Genomic DNA, 24,741 nt, shown 5'->3' with positions numbered 1-24,741 from the left:
AACTCATAACCTTTGGTTTCACAGTTTATCAGAATCAAAACAGTGTGGATTTTGTATTGTCCTGTATCTTGTCCCGTACTGTTTGTTCTCTTGGATATAATACCTTCACCTGTGTAATGAGGACTCACTTTGTACTTTGTACCACGGACTTCCATCCTCTCCAGTATACTTTGTGTCCATTAATATTGAAACAGTTCCTAGAAATGTATTTTCTAAAATATTCCCCAGTGAAAAATAAGTATAGATTTTAGTAAAATGGAACTGTATTTGTTATTCCAATTCACTGTTTCGTCTTCAACATGTTTGCAGTTTCAGTTGCGTGAACTGCCTGTTTCAAATCCCGCAACATTTCAATGGGATCCAAATCTGGGATTTGACTGGGCCACCCTATAGCCCACCATTTCTTCTTTTTAAACCGTTCTATGGTGGATTTGGTTCTGTGCTTAGGGTCATTTCTATTCCAATGTCTAATTTGAGTTCCCTCTTTTGGACATATGCTTTTCATTGTCTTCAAGCACTCCTTTGTATGTAACAGAATTCATATTTGAATTAATGACTGCAAGCATCTGCAAACTGTAGACTGCTTCGATGGCTTTTTTCCTGGTCTACCTCCCATGCAGGTCAAATTTGTGTAATCTCTTTCTGATTGTGGAATCAGAGTACTTTGGCTGTGCAAGAACGAGCTGCAGGTCCTTTAATTAGTCGAGTTGGGGTTGGGAAAGGATTTGTTTGCAGCTCACAGCCTCGGCAGTGTGTCATGGTTCTGTGACCAACCAGAAGATGAGGGATTTATTATCTTGGGGCTTGAGTTTCAGAAAAATGTCAAGGTTATGTGAACGATGCGCTTCTCACCACCCTGTTGTTCCCCAGCAGTTCCCTGGGTCTCTTGAAAACAAATAGCATTTATATAAATGACTTGCTATGTTCTAATTACAGGACCCTAACATCACAAGCGGATTACCACATAATCAAAAAATTTGAGTGGTTTCATCTTCATTAAGTCTTAATCAGCTGTGATATGGATGCATTTCTGTCTCAGCCATGGATCACTAACAAAGATTTGCTGTTGTCACCAAGTAGTAAAATAGAATCTCTCTCTTGGGTTCGCAGAAGCTAGCCAGCTCAACATCTACGGGGCCCCTATGAGGTACGCAACCAAGACATCACACAAATTAAACACCTACAGTGATAGGTGTGCAAGGTCTGAAACTTTTGTGGTCGGACAGGGAAGGATAAAGATAAGCGTAGTGGAAAATGAAATTGCCACACGTCTGCTTCAGCCTTTGCATTGACTTAACCCTTTTTCTCTGTGTCAGTAGGAACGTGCGTAAGATGGCGCTGAAACAGTCTGATTCATCGAGTCCAGAGTCAGGCTTCAGGAGGACCAAGCCCAGTCCGAACATGAGGCAGAAGAGAGGTGAGAGGTCACTAGAATATGACGTACCACATACTGTAAAAAGGAAGATTTCACAAAGTGACACATAAGCTGCACCAACTGTCGAGGTTAAGAAAACAGTAATTCTCCATTCTGTTCCCTAAATACCTATACTACTGGTTCACCACTCCATTTGTAAGAGTTTGTGAAAAGTTTTCTTGCACTTCACTTTTGACCTGCTGACTCTTCCTTTCCTGGTCTCTAAATAACAAGACAAACGTTTGTGATTCAAATTTGGCTTGTATGTTTTACGCCAGATTTGGATGCGATATTTTGACTGACCTGGTTAAGAACACACCATAAACGATAAAACACATACCATATATCGTTTCTCTCCACACAGACTCTATTTAAACCCCTGCAGTGTGTCCACTGGTTTAACTGAACATGCTCTAAGCTTCAACTAAGCTATCAAGGTGCTGAGTGACATTGATCTCACTTATTGGTGCCAACTTAACAATCGCACACTTTGGAGATTCCAGCTCACTCTCATCTGAACCTACAGTAAAAGTCAGAGTCTCCGAGTCGGCATGGACTGACACATTTGTCAGTTCAGTTGTTCAGTCAGTTCCATCAGGCAAACAACAAAGGTACGGACCGGATCTTTCCGTGTCAAGAAACCGTTTTACATAGCTACTTTGTGCTGTATTCTACGACAAACACACACACACACACACACACACACACACACACACACACACACACACACACACACACACATGTTTGTATGGGTATCTTTGTGAGGACATTACCCTAACCCTAACCATCAACTAAGTACCTAACCCTAGCCTAACCCTAACCTCGTTATAACTTTTTCCTAAAACCCTACCCCTAACGGCCCAAATGCCCTCACTTTGCACAAATGTCCTGATGGTATAAAACTTGTCCTCAGAAAGATGGCTGTACAGGTGCACATACATGCTTTTGCAGTCCCACATGCTAGTAGGACAAGAAACATTAGGGATGCTTGACAGTGGCTGTTGTTTTCAGTATCACCCTTCAAATGGGTGGTTGACCACCATTATAGGACCAAATGCCCAAACCCATAAACCCATATCTGTCGTCTGTTCCCACTCTCTCTCTCCTCCTCCTCTGTATCTGCCCTTCACTGTTGTTTATTGTTCCTTCCATCAGCCCTCGTGCCACTTGTTTCCTTTCCACTCTTTCGCTCTTTCTATACCTCACCCTGTGGTTCCCCTCTCTGCCACGCTTCATTTTTTAAACTATCTTTCTCCTTCTCCTTTCCTCCTGCTCTATTCTGCCTCCAGACTTCCTTCCCTCCATGATAATGATGCTTTATCATTCCAGAGTTATAGCGCTGTTTAGGTTTTGTGTTACGACGTGCAATTCCTCACCTCGGCACACAGTTGAACAGATAGGAACACATTTCAGTGGCACTGATAATCTGCTACCCACTGATGAGCAAATGTATTCTTTCTTCTAAAGTTTTTCCCGCTGATCTTAAATTTTGGGGTAAAGAGAGTGAATAACGCAGGCGTGACAGCAGAGCCTCGTGGGCAGGCTGTGCTCACAGTGCCCCGACTCACCAAGTAAAAAAAAAAAAAAGAAAGTTCCACTCAACTAACCAAGTATTGATATTGAGATCAATGAGCCTCTCCAAGAAAATATGTGTTTTCACTGATTTAAAAGCTCTACTATAGTCCTTGAATAGGTCTCCTAAGTGTTCACTGGAATGCACAAGCTGTTTCGTAACTGTATTAAGTCCGAGTCAGCACAGCGTTGTCTTTTATGTGCGAGCCAGAGTGGATGAAGCGTGGTGGCCACAGTTGTGTCAAAAGAGCCAGAATGAGTTCCATTACAGGTTCACCAAGCATAAAGGTTATAGTGTGATACTCTAAATCATTTGGCTTGCTGGCACCTGTTTTTTTAGGCACCATTGATTATTCCTTGATTCTGGCACCTCTGGTGCATATGTTTAAGAGTAACTAAAACAACCTTTGTAGAAACTCCTTTTATTTGAGCGCCTTTAAGATATTGAGCTTTTTTTTTCAATGCCATTGGTTGAAGATGTCTGCTTATCTAAGGACGTTGTGTAAAGTCATCCATAGTGTCAAATCTGATGTAAATATTAGCCAGGTCAATGACACTAGTCTGTCACACCCTCTGCTTGCTTACTGTGTTACTTCCTCAGGTATCAGATGATATGTCTTTGTTGAAATAAAAATTGAATGCCCCGGCTGAGTAGTTGGAACTTCAGTGCACCAGTGAATGTCTTAAAAAAGACGATTCGCACATGGAGAGCTTGCAAGTGATAACCAAACCTATAAGCTTTCAGTGGGGGGGCTGAGTTGATGATCTAGCTGATTATCTAGGTGCCTTTCTCCAGAACCATTTCCTCCAATATCTGGATGTTTATCTTTATTAGTTGTCGGAGGTGGAGCTAGGAAACAACCTTCAACCCTCAAACAACTTTTTTGGTTCAATAATGGCAATGATGGCAAAATGGAAAACTGGTGGCAGAAATGGGAGAAATTTGCTTGGAGAAGTTTGGTTTTCTAAGCCTTTATTGGGCGAGGAGTCATATTTGATTTTCTACATGAACATTTCAATTTTTGAAAAATGTCACAAAAGTAAAAAAGTCTTCTTATGCCCATTAAGGGGTTGGAATTTTAAATGTCCAAGTATTTTAATGAGTGTCCTATAAAGAGTGAACATGTACCTATAGAGGCTTCGTTGTCACTATCTGCGCATACTGGTATGAAGGGCTTGTACGCATGCCTGGCCATAAGTGCAGGTGTAAGTGCACCAACACGAAAAAACAGCAAGATTGTCCAAAGATTTCCTTATGCTGATTTATTTTAGACGCAACACTACAAATTACATTCCCTGGCCCGGTCTACACATTACACTCTTTGGCACGGTCAAAAACCATATGGCTTCCCTGCACCTGTGCCAATGAACCCACCTGTTTATACAAACAGCGAACTAGAAGTCTAACGATACTGTCACCTGCTGGCACAAATGTGCACGACACCCACAAGAAACAAAAACTTGTTTGGCTTCTACTTTTGACTCCTACTCATGTTTCAAAATCAGTTTATTTGTTCTGCATTTGTAAAAGCTGTGTTCTTGTAACTTAACGATTCCTGATATACATTGTTTGTTACCAACCTGCAAACCTGTGTTTTTATTGTTTGCATTATAGGCAGTTTTTCTAGAGTGGTTGTTTCAAAGATTATTAAATGTTTGCTTTTCCGAATAAGTCAAAGAAGCCAGCAATTTCCTGCTTTAACCTTGCCAAAAAACATGTCAAACACGGTGACATAAACTAATGTTTTGGTGTCTACATTTTGGAGAAATGCTCAAGGTCTTCCCCTTCTTCTTCCCCCGCTGCACTAACCTCTGCTACCTCTTGCTTTGCCACTCAGTCGATGCTTCAGCCAGCCAATCAGGCCACTCGGCTGTTAATGCTAGGAAGCACTTCACCTTGCAAGGACTTTCCAACAGGAGGTCTCTTCCGGCAGGTAACAGCAATACGTCACATACTCCATTGTCGTCCCACCTTTATCATCATCATCATCATCATCATCATCATCACCATGATCACCATTGGCATCTTTGTCGACAGTAAACTACGCCTTTTCTACTTGAGTCTGGAAACTTCAGCCCAGACAAATTGTGATGTCTTCGTCAGACGTCACATAAAGTTCAGTTAGTGTGTGTCTTGTAGCGACTGGCTGGTCTCTCTGGGAATCCCAGTGTTCTTAGTGTCTCAGCATCAGTCATCATCACATGTCCTGCACTTGGGATTTTCATAAGGAAAGTTAAAGAGTACTGTTTAAGAGTGAGTTTTCAAAGTCAGACAGACACCAGATGATGGACAGATGATGACAAAGATTGGTTTCTCTGTAGCCAGGCTTAATTCTAACGTGCAGAAAATGTCACCCTCTCGTGCTCAAGCCCTCTTGACATTTTAAAGTGTATTAACATTTTTTTGGAGGCGGACGTGACTTGATTCCACGTCCTGCTTTCTATCAGTTTTCTATCAGTCCACCGTTACATGGCCCTAATGACACTAATGAGGTGGGGAGAGTGCGAGATCACTGAAGAAAAAAATGAGTTGAGTGTTTTTTTTTTTCTTCTTCATCGTTTCAAATAGAAATGATGACAGTGAAGCCTTTCTCCCGACTTTATTTAGAATAATGTGACTGATTCTTTGACGTCACTTTCATTTACCAAGTTTCAGTCACATGTTTCCGTCTTTCCAGTGGATGGGTTGAGTTTACTCTGGGCTTACCAGACAGTCTTTTTCTTATATGCTTTAAGCAGCCGCATGAGCATCAATTTCATTCTTATTTGTCACAATGATGGCTGCCGTGCAAATGTTCACATGACTCAAGGAGACTCTGACAAAGTCCCTGAGCTGAGGACTGTGGTTAAAGTAGTGCATGGACATTGGACATGGTTTGTTTCATTTTTCTTTATTATTTTATTTCTTTTTATTAGAAAATCGTCAATCAAGTTTTGTGTTCTGATTATGTCAAGATATAAGATGTTGGGATTTTTTTAACCAATAACCGCTTTTTCTTCTTTCCTTCTACACATTCTGTATTACATCCTACGTACCCATGCTCCTCTGCCTCCTCATTTTTTCTCCATCCCTCTCTTAACTCTGTCTATCTGCCTGTCCTCCCCTGTCTCTTGCTCCATGTCCATTTTCCCTCCTGACCCCTTTCTGGCCGTAGAACCCAATGTTAAGGAGGCAGAGCCCCCCCGCCGCTTCTCCCTCACCTCCTCCCTTGCCTCCTCTTCCTCCTCCTTTGCCACGCGACGCACAAAAGGTACCTGACTAGCCCAAACCTTTTTTTCCATTTGTTTCAGTGCAAAGAAGTACAAATAAATTAGGAGAATTTTCACATTTTATAATCTATCCTAATGAAGAAAAATAAGTGCTGTTTGGGCACATTGCTGTTCAGGGTTGCCTGAACAGCAATCAAATTAGGAATAGCAGTTGTATTTATTTTTGCACTTTGCAAATTCATGCTGCGGGCCAAATTAGACTCTCTGATCGGCCACTTTTGGCCCGTGAGCCGTGTGTTTGACCCTGTGCGTCATATTACAGGGAAAATGTCGGCTCAGTTGACTCCACTGACTCGGTTGATTTGAATTCCCTAACCCATATTGATTTTGCTCATATTTACTAAACAGCAGAATCACTCATCACTATTCCTCATTAAATGCCTTGTGCCCTTGGACATAAAAGCAGTTCATTTGTGTTTTTGGTATACACGTTGGATCAGCTGTTATGCAGACATACTCACCAGCAAACCCATTCACTCTTACTGGATACTAATTTTCTTTCTTTGTTTTTTTTTATTTATTTTAAATATAACTGATGCAAATTTGATTTCTAAAAAGAAAGAGTAATCTGCATTTCAATTTCCTTTTAAAACGGTGTCGATTATACCTGTAATGCATAGTGTACACTGCACGTAGCATACTCAGGATAAGAGTTTCTTTTTTTTTTATGCGTACAAAACACATCCAAACTAAATGTACTGAGCGTCTGTGCATTCTGTACATGTATAGAGTGTGTCTTACACACCTCCTCCTCCTCCTGAGATTAATGTGCCGCATAGAGAAATCCAAAAATGGAAACCGTCAGGGTGAAAAAAAAAAACTGCAAATGGGTAGACACACATATATTTTCATTCACTGTAAGAAAATTAGTATTTTGATAAGCTGACATTTGGAACAACGGGTGACATTAAAAGGTGAAGGAATTTTAATATCTTAGGAATATCAATGAGGAGTTGTTGTTTTTTTCTTTTTCACCCAACTACACTTTTTTTTTTAACTATTTCCTTTGACTGCGTTTCTTTTCCCACATGTGCAGTTGAGAGTGTTTAAATGTCATACAATCGATCAGAGCACTGCAGGTTATGCTAGCGGAACCCGTAGGAGCTGTGAATGTGGTAGACATTTCGTTGTGCCATACTACGGACAAGCATATGTGGAAATGTTAAAATTGTGTAAGGCAACAGCGTTTCTTCCTCACAAAGAAGAAACATGTTTGGATTTCTTGTGCCAACTGCTTCCAGCTTCCAGAACATGCTTCATTTCACAGCATGTTTTCATTTAGTTTTTGCCTTCTTAGACTACCTGAAGCAGTTTTGATGGCACAATTCCTATAATTTAATTATTTAACATTTCTTATGGTGTTCATTTTGCCCCAGAGGATAGACAATCGTCTGCAAAAAAAAAAAAAAAAACACCTTTTGTGTGCCATATACAAATTATTAAAAAAAAGCTTTCAGAACGGTCTTAAAAATAATAGATATTTACATAAAGACACACACCTGAATGTTGTAATAATGTACTTTAACTTACGTAAGTTACACAGTAAAAATTCTATAATGGGCTTTAACTTCCTGAGGCCCTGCGTCCTCATACAAGGAAATTAAGTTTTACGTTTTATTGCAGCTTATTCTGCATCATTTAAAGCCTTTGTCTTTGTTAGTGGACAGTCTGCCATCTAGTGGTAGCAAATGGTCAATACACTAGTCAGTAAATACATGATAGTGGGCATTTCATCGGATTCATTCTACAGACAATTGCAGGACAAAAGTGGACGAGGAACATAACTCCATCAAATTGTTCAGTTAAAACTTATTTTCTAGTTTGATGTGACGCGCAAATTTAAAAATTTTTATCAATAGCAACAAGCTACAATCTCGCCAATTAGCAAGTACACATTTGAGGACGTTCATTGTTCGCAATTCTGGTTTTGCTCAGCCACGTTCAGGTATTAAAATAAAGTTTTATATTTTGTCACACATTGATGACTGTTTTATAATATGTATAATGGAATAATCCCAGTGTCCACATATGAGGACGTAGTTTTTTTTCAAAAACTATGACTTCCTGTTGAAAGATGATGCTTAGTTTAGGTCCTACTAATCCCAAATACCTTGGAGAAATGAAAAATGCATAGCAAACAAAATGTCTCAGGAGGTTATATTATCTAAAGGAGGTTTGGGGTTAATGCTATGTGATTATATGCTGGTTTCTAATAAAGTGTCTGGTTGCATGTTGTTTCTCTTGTCCAGGTACTCTTTCAGCTAGCATAAAGAGCAAGAGACATGAGATAAAGAGCGATCCTACTCCGTTTGGTTATGAAGGTATATGGCGAAAGATGTAATTGCTTGGTTAATAGAGCTTGGTTAATTTGTACTTTTGTGTGATCATTATTATTTTTATTTCTTGATATTTATTTGTTCCGTATTTCAGTTTCTTGCCTGCCTCGTTGACTTGTCATTCGTGATGTGTTGTTTTGTCATGCATGCACAACAGATAAGAAGTGTGAGATACGGTTTTGGTTGTATGTGTGTCATTTCGTTGTGGTGAGGAGTTTGTTGGTTTTTCGGCACTTGTTGTTTAGTTGATTTCTGCATGAGTGGAGTAGTGCACTGCACTTTATCTTGACTAGATGAACTAGATGGATATGACCGTTCCAAATCTGGATCAGCACTGGATCTTTTTTGCTTTCGGTTTTGTAATTCTGTGCAACACTTGTGATGTCAAGGTTGGTATAAAGCGTTTGGCTTCCCTCCAGATACTTTGCGCGGTGCTATGGCAGCAGTTGGGAAACGTAAGAGCATGACTGTCGGCACCACTCCCGGTGCTGGTGGCACCTCAGCCGTCCCTAGATCCACCTCTCAACCAGGTAACTGCAGAGGAGAATTAACCTCCTTCAGATGTACGTGAGGTGCATTTGATTTCTGTTTTATGTGTTGGAGAAAATGTACTTTGTCTGGTCAGTTATTTCAAAAATGTGCCTAACTCATACTGAAAATGCTAGAACATACATAAAAGACATTCATAGCATATGCAGTACAAACAGAATTATCTCTTATGTGTGGTACACTCCTCTCAAGGGGTTTATGATTGTTCTTCATGCTTTCAAAGTTGTTCTTGTGTCAGAAGTCTGGCTTGAAGTTTAATTCTTGCAAATATATCCATCAAGCTTTTAAGATGATGTAACCGAACCTAACTGAGCAGCAACATTACTTCCCTGAAGCACCTGCCAAGATGAATGGGAATACTGCCCCCTTGTTCATGAGTATATTTTACTGGTTAATAGTGTGTATTGCTCACCCTCAGGCTGGGCCCAGCGGCGTCTCCCCTCCATGGACACAGAAGACTTTGAGACAATTCCCTCCAGCGGAGAGGAGTCCTCCAACTCTTCAGAGGACGAAGGCAACAATAAGAATGTAGGTAGAGCCCGAGACTGCCCTTCGCGCTCATTTACAATTAAACCAATTAAATCTAGACATGAGTTGGCCATCGTTTCACATCACCAGATGTTGCTGGAAAAATGTGGCTCAAACAAACCCATTAAGGCCCAGATGAGTCATGCCTGCTTTCGAATAAATCATAACATTTTACGATCACTCAACACCCCCTCGACATCTTTACGCTCTTTATCCTTCACCTTTTTTTAAAAGAAAAATCCCCTTCCCACCCCTTTGAAGGAGGACCCCTCTGACGCTTAATTATTTCCCATGGATTTGTGTCTTGTTAGCAACGGGAACCGACCACTTGACATTTAAGAAATAAGGCAGCGGAAAGAGGGGGAGGGTTTAACTGCTCATGTCTGCTGGATGTGGCCTTTCCAGGTCCATTAAAACCTGTGTGAAATACAGTAGAAAAAGCCACAGAAACATATGTGCACTGAGCATGATAGCTGCGCACACACGGTTTAAAGAAATGACATTTCAGCACCACAGAGTGAACGGCAAATTAAAAACTTTGGTGTTTATCAGTAGAACAAAATGGGAAAGGCACCTTTTAAAGCAACAAAGAAAGACTTTCTGTGGTGTTTTTATGAAATTAAGCTGATAACTACATTTTGTAATACTGCAATAAAAGACATGAAGTCGTAAAGATAATCATAAAGAAACGTGTCTTTTTGCTGTTAATAATTCATGACTTTGCCAAATTTTTTCATTTCTTTTTAATGGTTGACTTCAATCAGCGCACATTTGGTAGTAGAGGCAGCAGCTTCTACAAACTTGTGAAAAAATGCAGAATTTGAAAGTGATGTCTTTCTCCAGGGAGACAGCAGCCGTTTCCGGGTGCAGCTGACTTACGAGTCTCGAGATGCGAAGAACCTCTCTCTGGAGACCGGTGACCTGGTCCAGTTCCTGGAGGAAGCGGAGAATGGGAACTGGTAAGTCAGTCTCGGCTCCACTCTGGTATAGTGGGAGTCCCTTTGCTCCTGTCCATTAATTTTTGTTTTCATTGGTTTGGTTGCAGCTCCACTTCATCTAGCATGACATCGGAAAAACTCACTTCTCTGTCACACACTTTACCAGAGAGGCAAAAGCTTTGACGGAGCGCATACATATGCATGAGTGTATACTCTCAGGGAGTCATTTTGCTTGGTAGATGAAATGCTGCGTTTTTTTCGGTTGAAACATAATATCATCCTATATTTTTTTGTAACAGGTCCCCAATTATTGAACCACAAGGCATTTAATTTTGGCGCTGAGTCACACTAACACCAGGACTGACTCCAACTTCAGTCTATTTGCAAGTGTGGGCAGAACAGTGTGTCGTATATTTTAACTTAAGAACGCTTTGAATGCTAAAACAGTGACTACTAATCAATTTTCCCCTTACAGGTCTCAGATACGGAGTGCAGAGAAAAAAAATACAACAACAATCTAATGCTAAATTATGATTTTCCTAAAACCCTTTTCTTTTGTAAACATACAAAGTGTTATTTCTGTGTAACTCATCAGTGTTAATGAGGCAGGATTGGATAGATGAGAAAGATTAGGGCTGCTCACTTAACACACTTTGATCCAAACTTGTGTAACTGGTTTAAAAAAAAAAAAAAAAGAAAGAAATTAAAAATGATCTGAAGTGGACCCTTGCTGCGAATGAGGTTAACCAGTTTAGAGGAAACTGTTATTCCTTTTCCTGTCTGCCCTGAATTAATTTAATTTAATTACCAGGCTACTCGTGGTTCAGTAGATTTTAAACTGCTCCTTTAGGTCCCCGATGATTTTGTGAACCGTTTCAAAGCAGCAGGAACCAAACTCATGTCCTTAAAGTTATAACTTTGAGTGGTTAACCTTTTTAAACCACACTAATAATAATAAACTTGGAGTTTTATTCTTTTCTCATTTCCATAACGGCGCAAAACTGTTATATCACAGGCATGTTAGCGTTAGTCAGACCGTTCTCTTCAGATCTTCTTCCTCTGAAATGAAAGAAGGGACTAATTGAAAGATTTTTTTCAGAATCAGAAAAGGGAAGAGAGCCTTTAATCCTCCCTTTCAGTCAAAAGTTGTATGCGTCTTCTCAGTTCTTATTTGTTTCTGTTATTTTCGAGTTTTAAAAGGAACACATAGCAAATATTAAATAATGTTAGATTCTTCAAAGTACTCTGTACTTTTTGATACCAGCTTAAACAGCTCTCTGTCTATACCACACTCATGATGTCTTCTCCAACAGTAAGTTTTTCCTTCACTACGTGATCCAAAAGCCTCCCCAGAGATGCAGAAATATGATGTTGCACTATGGTGGGGGTGCACTGCTCTGTCATTCTCAACGAAAAAGTAATCCAAAAAATTAGATTCCGTTTCTGCTGATATTTCACACTGGACCTGTTTTAAAAGTCAGCACCTGGTGAGCTAATCACTAGCATTCATCAACAGCCTTATCAACCACCTCCAGCCGTATTATAGTTATTTTTCCACAATGGGGCGGCTTAATTGGACGTAGTGGTGCCCCTGCTCAAATGACCATAAAAGCACTGCTTGCTGCCTGCTGCAAGTTTCTGCCTCCCAGCTCTTTGGAAAATCAAATGTTTCTGTTCTTTTATTCATGCATATTTGGCACTAAAACGATGCAGCAGATTGTGCCACAACATTTTCTACAGAGCTAGGCTTTAGCTGCAATTAGCAAGGCAAGCAATGCTATTGTGAATTCTGGAAGGAGGTTTTGCGTCACTCTTAGTGATATAGTTTTCATAGCACTGTATTTGTTTGTCTCTACTTGCCTGGAACTATTGCTTTAAGGCAGGTCAGTGTGTTGACAATGACAGCACTTTACCTAAAAAAAGAAAAAACAACAACTCTTTGGAGCTGTGAGGTGTGCAAACTCATTTGCATCTAGGTCACGTACTCTCTGTGTACAGAAGCTGTCCCTTGATACCGGACGTCAGGATTTCTGTCACTCATAACATTATGACCACTGACAGGAGAAGTGAATAACAGGAAACGTTTAGACCTGGCATTAATGTGGATGTACTTAGGCATGTACCACCCACCTAGGCCAGACGAGGTACCGCCCAGCCCTTAGCAATGGGCACTCCTTGATGGCGGCAGGATTCAGCCTAACACAGACACACACAAAAAACAGGTGTTGCACAAGGTGTTGACCTGGCCTCCAAATTCACTAGATCCCAAACCGATCAAGTATCTGTGGGATGATTGACAGATCCCCAACTCTGCCTTCATCATCTCTCAGCTTCTCTCCTTAGTCACTGTGCTCAAATATACTTTGCCTTCCTGAGACCCTGCGTCCTCATATGGGGACCTAATGTTTTAGGTTTTATCGCAGCTTATTCTGCTTCATTTGAACCCGTTGTCCTCGTTAGTGGACACTTTAGACTGCCATCTAGTGGTACAAAAGGGTCATTACATTAGTTGGTAAAAACACGATAGGGGTTGTTTCATCAAATTCATTCTATGGATGATCACAGTACAAAAGTTGATGAGATACAAAATCCTTATGCTTATTAACGTTTCTAGTTTAAAATGACCCACAAATTTAACAAATTTTATTAATAGCAATGAGCTGTTCGATGTTGGGTCTTAAATTCTGGTTTTGCTCAGCCATATTCAGGTGACTTTTGTAATATAAATAATGAAATAATCCCTGTGTCCACATATGAGGACATGGTTTGTTTGTTTTTTTGTTTTGTTTTTTCAAAAAACTACGGCTTCTTGTTAAAAGTTGATGTTTAGTTTTTATACTTCTCAGGTCCTACTGATCCCATATACATTGGAGGAATTAAAAATACACATTACGTATTCTGTGTATCTGCGTGACCAACTTCTTAAAGGAAGAGTATAATATGGAATGTTTAAGCTTTCCGAAAGGGAGCATTGATCATGATATCTAGTTTTTAATGAGCATTTTCCACTCCCACTGCTATCCGTGATCACTGCCCACGCCACGGCTTCCCTCGTCAATAGAAGACCGCAACTCTCTTAAATCTGGCCCACGTAAACGAACCAAGCTCAAGAAAGAAAACCAGATTAGTGGAACAGCTGCTCCTCTGTTGCCCTGTTCTCTGAACACGGATTAAAGGCTCAGCGTGAATCGTAAGGAATTAATATTTCATTGATTGTAACTTTACACTGATGAAGCAGTTGGTCACAACAAAGTGTGCGAATAATGATCTAATGCCAAGTGAACGGGGGCGGCTGAAAACACAGTGGCTTCAGATGAATTATGAATCTCAGTTTCATCCACTATCTGCGCTTTCCGGCACGACGGGAAAAAACAGCCGCTGTCTTGATCGAGGAAAAAAGCCGCTGGAATGGAGCAGGAAGAATGTTTTGAGCTCATGAAAGCTCCCTGCATTTGAAAGTGACTAATACTCTGTTAGATAAAAGCTCGACTTGCTTTGAATATCCTCATTTTTCATCAGCTCATGCATATTTCAGCCTTTAAAACAGTCTCCTGTCGTCTTCATCTGTGGGTTTTCTTTTTTTTTTTTTTTTTTTGCCTCTAAAAGGTCTCAGTCACTCGTACTAGTCTCTCCTCTGCACTTGAGGGACATTAAGAATTCATAACTCTTCTTTTTGTGTGGTTTTGGAGAACAGAACTGCAACAAATGAATGGTTTTAATGCATTGCGGGTCACGTGCACCGTCACGTGTGCTGTATGCATTTAGACATTCATGTACCTAGGCATACTCTTTTTGTCCGTATCTCATAGCGTGTCGATAGTTTTGCATACCGCTGAAGTCACTCTCTCCATGGCGAGAAGTCATGTGCTCTCTAACGTGCCCCTCCCATCGGGGTGTCACACCTTCCCGATTTAGGCTTTCATTTCGCATCCACACCACACAGAGTGTCCCGAAGACGACTGGAAAGGCTGTGAACGCATTAGCACATCCAGCCACATCTTGTCAACACTAATTTACAGCCTGTCCAGAATAAGGAGTGAATTACATCACTCTCATGTGGATTGCGAGAGTCTGGCTGCAACTTCTTCCCCTCAAAGTCAATTTTTCAGAAAGTTGAGGCCTGGAGGTGGCACAGTTGGAAAACTAGCCGGGAGAGAGGGCTAGTCAGAGCCGCATTGCGCGGTGGACAATGGGTTTTTAGTCACACCTTTAACCGTACTTGTTTTTTGTTTTTGCACTGTCACAGAATATAATTAGTATTTTTGCTGGAAGTGCTTGAGGGTGTTAATATTTAAACAGTGCACTTGTTCATTTGAATTTTTTCTGTTGTGCTGCTCAGCACTTCTTCCTGTCTGAAGAGAATTGCTTTTGATAAACACAAGTGAACTATGTATATTTAAAACAGCTGTAAATTTAGTTGTTTTTAAAAAAAAAAAAAATGGCAGGACTTGCTGCAGTGACGCATGTTTGATAGTATGACCCATAGCCTGTAAAACGTCCTAAAATCTTCCCTTTTAAACAACCAAAAAACAAAAAAATGGACACCATGCTCCCCCTGGTGGCTAACTGCATTATTGTCATAAGCCACACCCCTTCCATGTTAGTGGATAGGACCAGGCCCAAACCACAATATTACATGTAAATAATAATAATAATAATTTCAAGGATGGTTTCTTTCATTTTAGGTAATTTGTGTAATTCTGACATATTTTCAAACATTCTTATTTTTTTTGACATGTTTAATTTTAGTCCATTATGTGATGCTATAAAACAGGATGCGACATTATGTTGATTCACAGTTGCCATTTACAACCAGCCTGTGAAGCGGCCCTGACTGTGACAGTAGGTCATAAAAAGTTCAGTGCGTGAGTCAACATTTCTTTCAGTACAGTGAAGGAGTACACTCGTGTTTACTTGCTGGGTATCACAGCAACGTTTCCTTTGTCACGCTGCCTTGGTGCAAATGTTTTCTCAGTTTCAGGTGACGATATTAGTCACACGGGTCTAATGCTTCTTTCTCTTTACAGGTTGCCTGTCTGTTATTTTCACATCAATATTTACCGTACAAAGGTTGCGATGCCTACAGTATGTACCCGTTGGGTTTCTTAAGCGTTCATTTAGACTTCACAGGAATATTAACGTCTGTAGTTCCCTGCAGGCTCAAAGCCAGCGCTAAGACGAATGCAATTGTTATACAGTTTTCCCCAAGTACAAATCTGTTTTTCTTTAATCTTTGTTTAACTTCTGCTCCTGTTTGCTCATTCCACGTGCAGGCAGAGGAATGTGTTTGCGTCGATTGTGCAGATTAAGCTTGGTCTTGATGACCATTCCCGTAATTTGGCCCACTCATATTACCTCTTACACATAACTGTTTGCTGCTACTTAGAAAAAGTACACAAAAACACCCTTCATCTATGTTATTGTCATTTTTATGTTATGCCTTTTTCTGTTTGCTATTCATCTTTTTATCTGCTGCAGATTGATACGTGCATCAAAGTGCATTTTTATGGGATTGAGAAAGGTTTTTAGCTACAGCATTATCCACACAAGTCTAATCTGATGATACGAAACTACAAAGAAGTGGCGCTACTGATGTTGATGATGATGATGACAGCCTGAAAACCCCCTCAAGGTTGATGGATCTTTTCATTGCAGCTGATTAAAACACCTGCGGCCTTTACGCGGCGGCAGGGATGATACATGTGTGTTGCAGTAGGGCTGCGATTTGAGAGACGTTTGGGTGTAATTTGCGAGGAAGGAACGGTAGCGTCTTCATTAATTATTTAAATCTCCAGACGCGCTGGTAGAATTTGGCATTTTGACTTTATTTAAGAGCTGTCGAGCTGGAAGGGAAGCGCAGGGCCGGGGGAGAGAGAGCGGGAGAATAACATGCAGCAAATGCACAGCAAGCTTGTTTGCTTAAAGGTTGCATGTAAAAAAAAAAAGATGTTTCTTACTGTTTCCAAGTTTAACATTAAAAGTCATTAAATGACTGGGATGAGTTGGTCAAGTTAAAATATGTTCAGTTTTGCCAAATTTAAATAAAAAGTTTTAATACGGACTTTAACAACAGATGGACAATAATGATCAACAATGACAACTTGCGCTCCACACTGCAGCATGCGACTCATTTTGTTTCTCAGCTGATGCGTCCAACTGCAGTCAGGCAATGCCGATTACTAAATCACTGCAAGCAGAAATAATGTCAGGAAAGCGCACCTATCACTCATATTTATGTCCACTATAGAAACATTTGATGAATGCTTTATGTTTCTCATTAATGACATTACCCTTCCAACCTTTTCCTGCACCCACGCCTGCATGCAGGCAGGTGCACACTGTACCGGAGGGGTTGACGTACTGTAGATTTAGACTCGCTCACTTTCATTTGGCTTTATATGTCAGTGACATTTGAAATGATTGTTGCTATGAAAATAAATAAATAAATAACACTACAGGAAGCACAAAGGTAGCCGTGGGAGTGACCATTCATTTCACAAGGAAACCGTTTTTAAAAGACGGGTATCAGCCTTTTAAAATGAGCAACGAGCTCTAAATGCATCACGTAAAGTGTCACATCGACTCCACTAGTATCTGCTGAGTGTTTCCGTTAAATTGTAACTGGACTGAACCAACACATTAAGTGTCATATGGATCGGAAGGAATAAAAAAAATTATTGTGACTTAACACAATAGTAATAGAGAAGAAAAAAATCCATGTCTTGATCATTTCTATTTGATTGTCTACTTGCTTTAAGACTACGCAAATAGACAAGTTGTATTTTTGCAAATGCAGCCTGTGTTAATGACTGAATCAGACCTTACTGGACTGGTTCAAACATGTGGCCCGGGTGAATAAAGCAGACCCCCCCCCCCCCCCAGAGGGTCCAATCTGGTCCTCAGGATGAATTTGTGCAAAAATTACATTAACATTGATATTAACAGCACATTTTCTAATAAAGGTAACACCTATTTATAAAACAGTTTCAAACAGTTTTAGTGAGAGTTGTAAATGTCTGTTTGTTACATATTTCGTAATATTGCAGTTTGTTAAATGTAAAACATTTTCTTATTGTTTTCATTGATGTTTATAGGTTAATATGCTGTTATGTTACTGGTTCGGCCCCCTTCAGATGAAACAGGGGTATGTCTTGCCCCTCAGCTAAATGAGTTTGACACCCCTGCCTTAGTGCTACTGTAAAATTTGTCATTTCCAGTATCAGTATGCCACATTCATTATTAATTATTAATTATTAATTATTAATGTCATATTTTTAAATATATGTGCCTGCTGTGTGAGAATTGCTGTAGCTCAGATCTAACCTTTTATTATGACTGATTATTGATTCCAAAAAAATGATTCCATCTCACTGTATGTATTTATACTGTATGTCTTTTTTTTATTATTATTTTCTGTTTAAAGTTATTTGGGAAGTTTTTTTTAAACCACTTATTCAATTGTTTCCTTCCAGGAATTGTGGGACATGTAAAACAAAAGTGTGACTGTATTTACTTCTGTGCTTGAGTGAAGACCCTCCTCTTTATTGTGTTTCTAGGCTAGTCAAGAACCTTTTAACAGAGGAGTCAGGGCTGGTCCCTCCCAGTATACTGCAAACAGCATTTGAAGGAGGTCACTCGATTAAGTAACATCACTGCTACTTCTCACTAACCACTGGCACATTAACCCACTTACTCACATTGTCCCCCCTCCTTCCCTCTACCTCATTAAGTACTTCCATGGTACTTCCATGGTACTTCCATGCGTGGGCAGGCCATTGGGTTAAGTTTGGATGGCGTGGACGGGGATGGAAGAGCTTCGGCTTGCCGAGCTGAAAGCTATTGTTGCGAATTGCAGCGCATACTGTTTATACATACTGTGTATTGCATGCATCGTATTACTACTAGTATATGGCATTAGTACTATGCATAGAGTCTCTCTCTGTCTCTCTCTCTCTGTCATAGAATTAGTTAGAATTAAATTAATCCCATTAAATGTAACATAATGTCTAATTTTGATTTTATCTAAATTTTATTTTTCATTTTAATTTTGCCTATTGATCAATCGCACACATACAAAAATGGCAGTATTTGTCATAAGGCCTGTTCTTTCTCCAAACAGTTACAATTTAGGTAACTGGTGAGCGGATTTAAGACTTGGACGACAGGAAATAAGATTTCCTGTTGCAGTGGCACTGGTTTGTGTGAAAATGACTAAGGTGTATGGGTATCACAGGATTTTGAGCCTGCAATAACATAATAATAAAAATAATAATCTTTATTTGTAAAGCACTTTTTGTTTCAACACTAGAAAGTGCAACTTGAAAACTGGCACGAGTTAAGTTAATAAAAACAGAACAATTCAAAGAGCATAGTGAAACAGACAAATACAGTTAAGAACTTAATTAAAATATCAATTAACACTCACTTCAGACTCAAGTTAGATAATCAACTCATTGTAAATGAGTATGTAAATGCATTATATGGTTAATACTCGACTCATTAGTTTGACCCTTTCACAGACTGTAAAAGTGCAGTCAGTCAGCGTTCCATTATATTTTCCATTAAGTCCACTTCATTTGTCTTGCATGTGGGGGACAATTTAAATTATACAGCATAGCTGATTAATAGCTGGTTTTAAAGCAGAAGCATATACACTATGTTGCCAAAAGTATTCACTCACCCATCCAAATAACTGAATTCAGGTGTTCCAATAATTTCCATGGCCACAGGCGTATAAAATCAAGGACCTAGCAGCACCATGCAGACTGCTTTTACAAACATTTGTGGAAGAATGGATCGCTCTCAGGTGCTTGGTGAATTCCAGCATGGTTCTGTTATAAGACGCCACCTGTGCAACAAGTACAGTTGTGAAATTTCCTCACTACTTAATATTCCACTGTCAGTGGTTTTATAACAAAATGGAAGCAATTGGGAACGACTGCAACTCAGCCGCAATGTATCAGGTGATGTAAAATGACCGAGTGGGGTCAGCAGATGCTGAGACGCATAGTGAACAGAGGTCGCCAACTTTCTGCCAGTCAGTGGTAAAGTCAGTGGCTACAGACCTCCAAACTTCATGTGGCCTTCAGATTAGCTCAAGAACAGAGAGCTTCATGGAATGGGTTTCCATGGCCGAGCAGCCACACATCACCAAGTAGAATGCAAAGCATCGGATGCAGTGGTTTAAAGCATGCCGTCCCTGCACCCTAGAGTAGAGGAGACATTCTCTGGAGTGACAAAACATGCGTCTCCATCTGGCAATCTGATGGACCGATCTGGGTTTGGCGGTTGCCAGGAGAACGGTACTTGTCTGACGGCAGTGTGCCAAGTGTGAAGTTTGGTGGAATCGGGGTTATGGTGTGGGGTTGGTTTTCGGGAGCTGGGCTTGGCCCATTAGTTCCAGTGAAAGGAACCCTGAATGCTTCAGCATACCAAGAGATTTTGGACAATTCCATGCTCCCAGCTTTGTGGGAACAGTTTGGAGATGAGCCCTTCCTGTTTTCCAACGTGACTGTGCACAAGTGCACAAAGCAAGGTCCACAAAGACATTGATGAGCAAGTTTGATGTGGAAGAACTTGACTGGCCTGCACAGTCCTGACCTTAACACGATAGAACACCTTTGGGATGAATTGGAGCGAAGACTGTGAGCCAGGCCTTCTCGTCCAACATCAGTGTCTTGACCTCACAAATGTGCTTCCGGAAGAATGGTCAAACATTCCCATAAACATACTCCTAAACCTTGTAGAAAGCCTTCCCAGAAGAGTTGAAGCTGTTATAGCTGCAGAGGGTGGGCCGACATCATATTAAACCCTATGGATTATATGCATGCCAAGGCAATTGAGTGAATACTTTAGGCAATATAGTGTTAATTTGGGAAATTTAATTTTTATTTAATTCTAATGTTTAAGTTATATGAAACATGAACACAGACTGATTAGTGCCACACAATGGTGGCTTTCTTCAGGACAGCCTCCCATTCTCTCTGTCCTCTGTCCTTGATCCATCACTCTCAGTTTCCTCGCCTCCTCGTCGATTTAAAGGCTGGTCCTTCAAGTGCTTGTTGCGGCCTCGCTTGTTTTTGCTAAATCTGCCTCTTCACAACAACGACCCCGCACTTCACCCCACATACCCTCCCTCTTCCTCCGTTTCATTGCCTTCCTCTTTTGTTTCGGATTTGCTGTTTCACCCCTGAGGGATGCTTACCTCCATGCTCTAGCGGTTGACCTTCAGCATTTTGTTTAAGTGGAGCCCATTTACAAAAAGCACTTTTCACCTGTCTGCATTGATTGCCTGTGTCTGCCGCCCCTATAATACTTTATGCACTGTATACTGGCTGATATTGTTGCGGACATTGAGCAGCTCCCTATTTTGTCTCCTTGTTTTACACTTCTATTAAAGCTTCATTGTTTGGTTTGTTATGTTTTTTATTGGCACTGCAGTCTGGGATGTGCAACCCCATTCTTAAACACTACCTTTGAATGCCACATCCTGTTCATATGCTGTTTCTTTTTCGTGATGAATGTGAAGCTGACTTGTTATTTCTGTTTTTTTTTCCAGATATTTTCAGTGATCTGTGTACAGCAGCGCTCTCTGACTCTGATGAAAATGGAGCCAGTACGTGGGGAGATGTATCTCAGGACAGCAAATAAACATGGATGACTACTGTAGTCTATTACATTTGACTACGATCTTTGTTGGACCACGGACGCTGCTGATAGCTGGAACTATCGAGTTTTTTGTCTGTAATTTCCTATCGACTTCACATATGGCCTGCAGTTGTATTTCAACAGTACTATTTCACAGTCAGGTTTCACTGAAGTTTCACAGTGAAGCCCCTGGAAAAAGCTGGAACCTTACCATGCCTGAATGCCACAGGGGGAAAGCCATATCCGATTTTTAATTCAAGGACGTAGCGGCTGTTAGATGTGGAAACTGATCTATACATCCAAAGTCGAGTGAAAGCGACATCATGTACTGTAAAAAAAAAAAAAAAAAAAAAATTAAAAAATGCTGGATACCTGAGAATTCACACCCCTTGATCCTGATCTGGATAACCCTAGGGAAAAATGGTAATTTCCATGTACTGACTGTAAGCAGACCTTGGCATGGTGCCCAGTTTTGCTGCTACCCTGCTCTGAAGTAGAACTCTTCTGTTTTAGCTGTTTCTGGTTCAACCTACAGACAAATTGTAGCAGCCGTAGCCTCCAGGAGAACCTCAAAAATGGCTTGTCTCTTTTGTTTTTCATCCTCATAGAGCACCCTCGTAATATGCAGTCATCTCTTAAATGATTCCAAACCCTTTTTTGCACACACGTTTTGCACACTTTGTTTCGTATTATTTTTGCTGACCTGTCATCATTCATTAGTTGTTCACTTCAAGTTCCCCTTCTCTCTGCTGCTAAGAAGCGCATCGATAGCATGATGCTTCCACCGCCGTGTTTCGCTGGTTAAATGGAGTCCTGCTTAAATAGTCCAACACGCCTCTTTTCTCAACTGTTGGACTCTCAAACACCTTGGATCTGATTATATTTAGTCAGGCTTTGTGATACAATCAATAAGATCCATAAAACAGATCCATACAATGAGTGGAACTGCAGTTCTGGTGATGTGTGAGCAACCCGTTCACACTACACTTGACTCACTGTTCATGTAAAATGGATTTATCGGTTTAAATTTAAGTAAAGTTTGCTATATCAGAGGAAAATGGAACTCTAAGAGAATGTCCTTTATAGGGTAATAATAGCTAAATTACTTTCTAGCGGATAATATGCGTGAGAAATAAATCAGTTGCAGTCTGTTATCCATTTTGTTCTTTATACATTCACAGTAAATAGTGCGCAAAGGAAGCCAAATGCCTTTTGATGGAAATTAGGCATCACTGCAGAACATCTCTTCTTTAGATGGATGCGGCGCTGGCGTGAATCATGTTTCAGAAAGCAAATTCATCACTGTGACATGTTATGCTGCGTGTCACAGAGATAAACTCAGACAGACTCATTTCTACATAATGGGATTTCACTTCCAAGCTTGTTGAGAACATTTCACACTTTGATTCTCTTCATGCCAGCTGCTATCTATAGACGGGACGTATTCAATCATCCTGTTTCTGCAATAACTAGAAAAAGATCTTGTCCAAACAAGCCGATCCCAGATAGGAGTTTCTACGCCGAGGGTGATATTTTTGAGAACACTCTTTTTAAATGGATGTTAGTCAGAATATTGTATTTATTCATCCTGGCACATCTCTTCCTGCTGTGTTGTTTTATTTCTTTTAAAATCTCTATATTAACAGAGAACTGTTTAATTGTGCACCTGATCAGAAAACCGTTTAGAAAACACTGATTTGGGTTTCCATTGTTGAAGTCCATTGAAAGATTTGAGCGTTTGGTTTTTCTACTGAATCCAAGCAGGAGTTTTGCTTTGCAACACGTTATTGGATTCATGAGTCTTGAAGTCCTTGCTTAAAGCACTTACATAAATTTTTTGTGTATTTTTTTTCATATTATTGAGAAATTTATATTCCTTTGCAATTTGCCAGTGTTATGACTTTATGTCTGCTAAGATGGAAAGCATTTCTTAAATAGATGCCGGTCGTTTCATTTTTTTTTTTCTATAAATAAACGACAGTATGTTGTGGGGAGAAGTCAGGGAACTGTTAGGCTTTTTGCTGCATGTGATTTTTCAGGGAAATAACTTGTTTTTTTTTTGTTTTTTTTAGTAAATGGCACCTGTTTCTTAACATCAACTGTCGGTGCGTAGGGGTTTATTCCAGTGCGGAAATAGCCGGTCTGTTCACTGAATACAAAACATGGGGACATCCAGGAAGACGTATTGTTAAATGTAAATAAACATCAGTGTTATGCTAATATGCCGCAACTTTTCGAGAGGTGCATTTTCACTATGGCTGCTGTATTGCTGTAAACTATTCACCCTCGCAGGCTTTTTCAGCACTACACGTTGTATTTCTACTGATAAAATGAATTCTATAGACGAGTCACTGAGAAAGCGGCGCTGTATCTACAGATGCATGTCTTATTTTATTAGCCTGTAGACTATAACTTATTTGAAATGTAAAAAAGAAACCAAAAATATATCAAAAAGTATTCATCGGAAATAATCCGCGTTACGACACAATTACTAAATGGAAGGATGGATGGATGTGTGGATGGATGGACTGAATTGAAAGTCAATGAGAGGGCTGGTGTGTGGATGAACGGATGCTCAGGCGGACTGGTGGGTTTTGAATAGGTGGTTTATTGAATGGCTATGATGAGATCAGATGGGTTACCATTTGCAACAGACTCAAATTAAGGGTAACATGCACTCTGACTGTAAGGAAATACACTCCTCCTGAACATGTATATTTTGTTCATCCTATGTTAAATGAAAAATACTGTATCTTTTGAATGGAAATATTATTTGTACTTCGTCAAGCCGCAATTGAAATGCCATTTAATTAACCATATTATAGAATGTATCAAGTCTGTATATTGCATCTGTTATTGTAATGTACATATTCAGTCAGTGTGATAATGTTTTTTTTATCATTATAAAATAAATCATTATTCTTAAATCATTATTCTTAAAATTACTTGTTTGTTTTTTGTTGCTCAGGCATAAACATCCACTGGGCCAATCAAATCATTCAGGTGCAGATTTTATGCAGTGACATAAGAGTAACAGAAATGCAGTCATACACGTCATCTGAGTGGCAGTCAGTTCAGTTTGCTTACAACAAACTACAAATTGACACTAATCCAGTTGTGTGCAGATGTTTTATTCTCCATAACAGTTGGCACGTCCCATAATGAAATCCAAATGCTGTGTTACCATGCTGTTATTCTTGGTTGGGCAAATCTTTCGACATAAGAAACTATGTATTAAGCAAGTCTGCTAATCAGAAAAAAAGGCACAGTTTCTGTAAAGATTTTTTTTCTCAGTCTGTGTAATCATTTTTCTTTTCCTTGACTTTTTTTATTTAGTTGAGGCGCCAACAAAACCCATCAAACTCATATGGATGATGTTGCTTCTTTATTGCCTTATAAAATAGCCGAAATGTCAGGCATGTTAAAACATACAGCGTATAACACTGTTATCTTGCACTTTGTCAATGTGTGAGCATGAAATACTTTT

General features: G+C 39.9%; 1 protein-coding gene across 12 annotated transcripts in view; it reads left to right on the top strand.

The window, feature by feature from the left end:
* mcf2l2 (MCF.2 cell line derived transforming sequence-like 2) overlaps positions 1–24,181 on the top strand; it is an 86,265-nt gene extending 62,084 nt beyond the window's left edge. For 3 of the 12 annotated variants that reach the window (XM_047586096.1, XM_047586098.1, XM_047586093.1), the window contains exons 26-35: positions 1,111–1,147; positions 1,317–1,417; positions 4,825–4,920; positions 6,142–6,237; positions 8,506–8,577; positions 9,012–9,122; positions 9,560–9,669; positions 10,513–10,628; positions 18,164–18,237; positions 21,166–24,181. In XM_047586096.1, coding sequence (XP_047442052.1) covers positions 1,111–1,147; positions 1,317–1,417; positions 4,825–4,920; positions 6,142–6,237; positions 8,506–8,577; positions 9,012–9,122; positions 9,560–9,669; positions 10,513–10,628; positions 18,164–18,237; positions 21,166–21,257 — 905 coding nt within the window. In that variant the 3' untranslated portion in view covers positions 21,258–24,181. The remainder of the gene's footprint in view (positions 1–1,110; positions 1,148–1,316; positions 1,418–4,824; positions 4,921–6,141; positions 6,238–8,505; positions 8,578–9,011; positions 9,123–9,559; positions 9,670–10,512; positions 10,629–18,163; positions 18,238–21,165) is intronic. The other 9 variants (XM_047586097.1, XM_047586095.1, XM_047586099.1 and 6 more) reach the window with 8 other exon arrangements.
* The last annotated feature ends 560 nt before the right edge of the window (positions 24,182–24,741 follow it).

The sequence above is a fragment of the Mugil cephalus genome, chromosome 6 (genome assembly GCF_022458985.1).
Source record: "Mugil cephalus isolate CIBA_MC_2020 chromosome 6, CIBA_Mcephalus_1.1, whole genome shotgun sequence".
Taxonomy (NCBI): domain Eukaryota; kingdom Metazoa; phylum Chordata; class Actinopteri; order Mugiliformes; family Mugilidae; genus Mugil; species Mugil cephalus.
This window is presented reverse-complemented; position numbering and strand designations above follow the sequence as displayed.